The sequence below is a fragment of the Fringilla coelebs genome (genome assembly GCF_963513975.1).
Source record: "Fringilla coelebs genome assembly, chromosome: 19".
Classification (NCBI taxonomy): domain Eukaryota; kingdom Metazoa; phylum Chordata; class Aves; order Passeriformes; family Fringillidae; genus Fringilla; species Fringilla coelebs.
Window position 1 is genome coordinate 1,027,036 of NC_140045.1, and position 7,039 is coordinate 1,034,074.

Below are 7,039 nucleotides of genomic sequence, written 5' to 3' on the forward strand. Positions count from 1 at the left end.
GGGGACCCCACAAAGCCCCCCTGGGACCCCAGAGGTGCTGAGCACACCCCGAGGCAGGAGCCCTGCTGCACCCAGGGGACACAGGGCTCAGTGCAAGCTCTGGGAGCACTGCAGGAGTGATTTATTCACCTGCAATCCGAGCATCTGGGCAAAGAAGTTGGAGCCCAAATCGCCGATGACGACGTAGAACGCGATGCACGTGCCCAGCATCAGCCCAATCATGCTGCAAACACAAACAGGGACAGGTTAGGAGGGCCACACTCCCATCCTCAGCGTTGGGAAGAGCAGGACACCCCTTCTGCACTCCATCCCAGTAAAACAGCCACCTGAGAACCTCCACCCACACCAAATACTTGGAGACACAGCTCTGCCCACAACCCATGCAGGGGTTTAACTCCTGTTGGGAGCCATGGGGGAAAAAAAAAACAAGGAAAACTAATCTTGGAGATGACAGGAGCTCCTTGAACTCCTGGAAAAATTCAAAAGAATCAGCACGAGGCTCTCAGAGCCCCACACCCACTGCAGGACCCTGCCATGAGAGTCTCAATATCCAGTGTGCTCTCCAACGTCTCTCCACACAATGGACCACACTTTAATGAAAAGATTGTCCATGAACTGCTTCTCCTCCCACTCCTGGACCACTTTCCTTCCCAATTCCAATTATAGAACATCCCTGTGGCAATTACAGCCTCTGCTTGCATGGACAAGTAACATCTGAGGAATATTCTGTGTATTTTTAGTGCTGAGCAGAAGTTTGCAGCTGGGAAGAGCGAAGGAGCCGGCACTGCTGCCGGCCCTGGGCTCAATGTGCCTGGAAAAGAATCCCTGCTGGAAAAAGCAGGGCTGTGAGGATTGTGCCATCACCTGACATCTGCACTGGGGTCATGGGAGGAAGCAGAGACGGAGGCAGGATTCCCCCTCAAGGCATCTCGCGGGGAAGGGAGCACAGAGGGCAGGAGCCGAGCAGATCCTGGGATCCAAGGAAGCAAACACTCCCTCCCACTCACTCAACAGCAGGGATGTCACCCCTGGAGAGCTGCCACGAGTGACACGGCTGTGATTTCACAGCAGAGCAGGAGAGGAGCTCATCCCCTCCTTCTGTGCTCCCAGAGCCTGGGAAGTCCTGGAAAGGATGGAGGTGACACCTGGGAGCTGTGCTCAGGGCATCTCACCCAGCCCCCTGTGGAATTCCAGGAGGCAGTGCAGGAAGGAAGGAGAGCACAGCAAGGCTCAGAAAGGTTTCCACCACAGACACCCAAACTGTTCACACTTTGAATCAGCAGCACATTTACCTTGTTTCCACCAACATTTTTCCTGCTTTTCCATAGGCATGAAACGCTGGCATAAAAGGGAAAAAAGAGTGGAAGTTAGTCAAAGAAAGGTCCAGAACAGGGCAGGATGTCAGTCCACAATTAGACACCAGCAGTGACACAGGGCAGTGCAGCAGGAACCCACCACTGGCATTTTGGGGCCATTTCCCTCACCCTCCCACTTTCTTTTTCAGCCTTTCCCTTTGGAAACTGAAAACCACATAAGACAGGAGCAGGGATGAGGGGAAGCCAGCAAGCAGGTTCTTTTTTTTCTATTTAAAACCAGAAGTGGTGTGAAGCAGCAGCCACACATGGCAGCCATTAAAGGCAATGGGAGAGAAAATATTCCTGTACAAGATTGTGTGTGGCGAAAGTTAAAGTGGTGCAGAACTCCAGGCCAAGTCCCCTTTTTATTTTTATCTTCCCCCTCGAACTGGGCTGCCCGACATGGCTGGCTGGGAGAGCTGAGCTGGTGCCCAGAACGTTCAATCCCATTCCCAGAATACCCAGTGCTCCCAACCCACACCAAAGGGCTGCTGCCAAGGCTTTGCTTTCCCTCCCTCCCATCCTGGGGTTGGAGCACAAAATGCTCAGTAGTCCTCAAATCACTGGGTTTTCTCTTAAAAAGACAATGCCAAGAAAACTTTGCTTCTATTTTTAGCTCCTACTGGGCAGAACGGGAATGGGGAGCTCCGGTGCCAAACCCAGACCACAGTGCCCAAACCTGCCAGTGAGGTCCAGCATGAACCCACCACCCTGGAGTCCCCTCTGCCTTCCCTCAAGGCACAGCCCAACATTCCCAGAGCCCGCCAGAAAACAAACTCGAATCCTTTCTGGAAGCTTCTCCTGCTATTTTAAATATTAGCTTCAACTCTTGATTTCCTTGGACTCTACTCCAGCTAAAAATTCAGGAAACGAGATGTTCTCCCACAGAATGAGCAAAAGGCACGGCAGGGACCCACAGCCCGGAGCAGGGATGTGGGGGAGCACCCAAAATAGCTGCTGGATCAGTGACAGGGCAGTGGGACAGGCGCCACCAGGCACCGTGCCCGGGGAGCGGCCGCTCCGCTCCGGCCTCCTCTGGGAATTCACAGCCACGAGGGAAAAGGCAACAGCTCTGGGGGGGACAGGCCCACAGACAAAGGGTCTGGGAGGAGAAAGAGGAGCCAGCAAGAGGAAAACATCCCTGCTGGAGATGGGTCAGTAACAGGCTGAGCTCGGGGTGGGGGGGATGGAGGAATGGCACTGCTGATCCTCCCAGAGCACATTCCAGCCTCTGGATATGGACACAGCCTGGGGGATGCTGGAACCAGCCCATCTCTCCAGGTGTTTGGAATTGATGTGCCATGAGAACAAGCCTCCAAACACTGTGGGCAGGTGTCCCCACCTGGGGACAATGGAAAAATGGGATTCTTTATCTTCTCCAGGAGAACAAATGGTAGAGTCAAATCCTTGGAATGGGATCCTGGAATGCCCCTAAAATGGGCAGAGCTTGCTCAGTAGCTGGAGAAGCCCTTCAAACCCAGTGTGGTTCCTGGGACAGAGCTTCATCCCCTGGCCCCTCAGGAGCTGCCCAGCACATCCCAAGTGCTACTGGAAGGGGAGGGATTCACTCATCTCCTGGCTAAAACCCATCTGGGAGCTGCCTGCCCTTCCCTCCTCACCCTGCAGCCCTTCGCCTTCCCGCAGCGGGGACGGGCCAGCGCCAGCCCAGCCGGGGACAGGCTTTGTGCCACGGCTGCTGGGGTTCCTCCGGAAGGCTCTGCCCGCCCGCAGGGAATGTGCACAGCTTCCCTCCGTGCCAAAGCCTCCCAGGAGCGCCCGCAGATGTCCCCGGGCCCGGCCTGTGGGGACAAAGGGCTCTGTGTGGAGCTGCCCGACCCCGGAGCATTGGGATGCGGCGTGGGAGCGCGTGGCACCTCTCCCGGGGCTCCGGCAGCGGGCACGGCGCTGCTGCCAGCCCCCCCTGCCAGGAGGAAGCTGGGAAGCATTGCTGGCCCTCTCTGTATTGCAGCCCCTTGGCTCCTGGGCAGGCAGAGGATCCCTCCTCTCCGGGACACGCTCCAAGGTGGAGGGGACTCTCCGTCCTCCGGGAAGCGGCGCACAAAGGCGTCTTGTGAGGGGCAGGGAGCAGTGGCAGCTGGGCCGGGGGCTCCCCCTTCCCCCTGGCACCAAAACAACCCCCCGGCCACGGGGCTTCTCCATCTTGTCCGCTCCTAGCAGATACAAGCGGGCAGAAGCCGGGATGTGCTTCCTGGGAGCAGCACCTCGGGCGCCCCGAGGGAGGAGCAAACCCATCTGTCAGCAGCTGCTGGGAGCCCCTGCGCCAGGGCAGCGCCAAACAGCTCCCTCCTCCCACAGAAAAGTAAGGCAGAATGAGGAAAAGGAGACTTTTCCTGCTGCTCCATATGCCAACAGCAAGGACTGGAACCCAAACACCTCCTCCTGCTCCCCAGGGCAGCCAGAATCCCAAGAGAGGCCACGAGCAGAGGCCAATCCCGGCGCCAGCGCTCAGCTCCGAGGTTTTGGCAGAGCCAAAACCCACCCAGGGATCTTCCAGATGTTTTTGTTTTCTCAGCCCTTTGGAAGCTCGCTCTGTTTCCTCTCTGCTGAGCCATAAAGGAGCTCCCAGCTCGGATCCAGGCAGCCCAGCTCCGTGCCAGGCTGGCAGGACCCGCTGTCCCAGCAGCGCTGGCTGGGTGGAGAGCTCGTGCCCAGACCCATAATTAATTCATCCCAGCCCCACAATTCATCCCAGATGGCTCCCGGGAGCTGGGGTTTGGATCATCTCCTCCCTGCCCTGCAGAGTCAAAACAACTCAGCACCCATTAACAGGGCTGTGGGAGCAGGATCCAACCCCAGCAGCGCCCCGGGGCAGAGGCTGAAGCAGAACAAGGAAACTGGGAACTGCAGCAAGAAGAAAAACATTTGTTGTTCCAACAGCACCGCTGAGGAAATGCAATCTGGGAGGCAAAGGAAGGTCGTGGTGCTGTCAGAAGAGCAGCAGGGGTGGGCAGCAGCCCCAGAGCTGGGGTCTCACCGAGGCCGGGGTAGGTCCTGCGCTTGCTGAGGTTGGCTGATTTCACCAGGAACATGCAGGACTGGTGAGTCATCCAGGAGCAGAAGATCAGCAGCACGGCTCCCAGGAGGATCCCACACTGCAAAGGAGCACGGCAGGAGATGGGGGGTTCAGCCCCCCACCACAGCCCAGGCACCCTCCCTCAGCACCCTCAGCCTCCCCCCGCGTTCCAGCCGTGTTCTTCCCCCTTTCAGGAAGGTCTGTCCCCTTCCCACCAGCTCCACATCACCCTCTCCACAGCACAAGGACACGTGGAGCACACACCTGCCTCCCACAGCTCCCAGCTGCACCAGTCCGAGCCCCGAGCAGCAAACTGGGAGCAGAATTCCCACCCTGGCTCATCCCTCCAGGGAGCACAGAGAGACCCCGAGGTGCCACCTCTGCTGCAAACTGATTAATCAACAACCAGCTGGCACCACCCGCTGCTCAGCCAGCCCCACGGGCACCCAGCAGGGGCTTGGCACAGCCCCAGATGCCAGCGAGGGGCAGGGGGCACGGCGGGGCTTGAAAAGCCTCCAAGTTACGTTCATCATGTGGGCAAAGCCTTGGATTTCATGTCTCCCTTCTCCTTACAAGACACAAACCACCAGCGAGACCGCAGGGCAGGGAAAACCCAGAGTCTGGAGCAGAAGTTTTGAGCTGGAGACTTCACGGCCGAGAAAAACGCGGTGTTCGGAACACGAGATGCCCGCTCTGGCTCGGAAGCGTTCCCTGCGCTGACTTTCCTCTCCAGCCAGGGAAGCACCCCCAGTTCGGGCCAGAAGGGCAGAGGCGGCCGCTGCCCGCCCGGGAGGAGCTCGCGGGGCCTTTCGGCTGCCAGGGCACGGACCGACCCCCCGCCCCAGCCCGGGGACACCGGCAGGACCCCGCTCGGCGCAGCGCCGGCCCTCACCTGTCGGAAGCAGAAGGGCACGGTGAGCACGCTCACCCCCACGATGCTGTTCACCACGTTCATGATCAGGCCCCAGTTGGAACCCGCCGCCGCCGCCGCCATGGCCCGCGGCGGAGGATCCCCGCGCCGCGGGACCCGCTTTGTGGCCGCTCCCCGAGCCCCACGGCCGGCTCGGAGCGCCCGGTGCCCCCGGTCCCTCTCAACCGGCCGTGCCCGCCATGGCCCCACCGGGCACGCCCCGACCCGGCACCGGCCACAGCGGCACTTCCGGCTTCCGCCGCCGCCGCAGGAAGTGACGTGTCCGCCAGGGGACGCTCCTGCCGCCCCGGAGGCCTGGACTCGCTGGTGGTGGAGGACCAAGGGGGATCCCCGTGGTTGGGGGCACCCCCGGAGAGCCGAGCACGGCCAGGGAGGTGCGGGAATGCACCAAGACACACATCCGTGCGGATCCGTGCGTGGAAGGCACGGAGAGGGGTGTGCGCCTGCCTTTACATGCGTGCGTGCACACACGCACGTGAGCACGCAGCTTGAGGCAGCGCTGGCACCCGAGCGGGGGTCCCCGGCCTGAGGGCGGCCTCTGAAAGGCCCCTCGAGGGCAGCCCATCACCCCCGGCATCCCCTCCCCCCTGCACATCTGGGCACGCATCCAGCTGTGCGAACACATCTGCTCCCCATCCCACCCACAGCCATCCCCAGCTCTGCACCCCCACATCCCACGGGAGAAGGGAAAAAGAAGGAAAGATGGGGGATGTGGGGCTCTGGAAGGGTCCCCCGAGGCCAGGCGTGGCGGCAGCTCCGGGTGGCACTCGCCAAGGGCACGTTCCCGGCGGAACGAAGCGAAGCGCGGCGCTCGTATAATTTGCAGCAATTGCGATGGGAAACCGCAGGAATTCGCTCTCCAGAAGGTTTGCAGGGAGGTGAACGGGCGGCCTAATTCCCTCCAGGTGTGCTGCAGCATCGGTAGCTCCGGCTGTGATTTCCTGGCTCCCGTGCTGGAGCGGTGGCTGGGTCCGTGTGTGTCCTCGGGGTGGGATGAGGGATCCCCTCGGGAATGTCACCCACGGCCAGGAAAAGGGCTCTGGTGGCTTCTCCGTGTCCGAGTGGGAGCTGGGGGCTCGGGAAACGTGCAGAGCCAGCCAGGAGCCGCAGTGACACGGGATGGGGACACCAGGGGAGCTGCCCTGCTCTGCCACCCTCCTGTGCCACAGCCCCGGGGCTCCTCCGTGCCCATCCCAGGGAATGGGGTTTGCTGCAGCTCCTCAGGCACCATCAGCTGCTCTGCAGCCCCAAACAGCCCAAATTCTGCCTCCAGCAGGAGCCGGGTCCATCCCAGCAGCGCCAGGGCAGCTTCCCATCACACACCTGCCGAGAACAAGGAGAATTCTCTGGAAAGCTCCAACCACTCTGAACAGGGCACCACCAGACCCTGCCCTGCCGGCAGGGGACACTGGGAGCCGGCAAAGGGCCCTGAGGGGTTTGGGAGCCGTTCCCACCGGGAATCCCAGGCGGCTCAGAGCCCTTCCCAGCCTTGCCCCGTGGCCCAGATTCCTCCCACGGAGAACAACCAGCCCCGGAGGATGGCAGAGCCAAGTGAGTGTAATTAGAAATGGGGGCTCAGGGCTGGCTGAGCCCGCAGGGACCCTGCCCTGCTCTGTAGAAGCACAAATCCCTCGGGATGCCCAGGGGCCCTGCTCCGCAGGGATGTGCCCGCCTGTGCTGGCACACTCGGAGCTGAGCCGAGCCCATTCCCAGCTCCCA

The 7,039-nt window shown here is 60.8% G+C and overlaps 1 protein-coding gene across 2 annotated transcripts in view; it reads right to left on the bottom strand.

Annotated features, from left to right (window-relative positions):
• Window positions 1-5,528, bottom strand: part of SLC38A10 (solute carrier family 38 member 10) — a 29,625-nt gene extending 24,097 nt beyond the window's left edge. For both annotated transcript variants that reach the window (XM_084218513.1, XM_084218512.1), the window contains exons 1-4: window positions 5,282-5,528; window positions 4,351-4,468; window positions 1,293-1,338; window positions 130-223 (exon numbers count right to left, since the gene is read on the bottom strand). In XM_084218513.1, coding sequence (XP_084074639.1) covers window positions 130-223; window positions 1,293-1,338; window positions 4,351-4,468; window positions 5,282-5,383 — 360 coding nt within the window. In that variant the 5' untranslated portion in view covers window positions 5,384-5,528. The remainder of the gene's footprint in view (window positions 1-129; window positions 224-1,292; window positions 1,339-4,350; window positions 4,469-5,281) is intronic.
• Window positions 5,529-7,039: the final 1,511 nt, after the last annotated feature.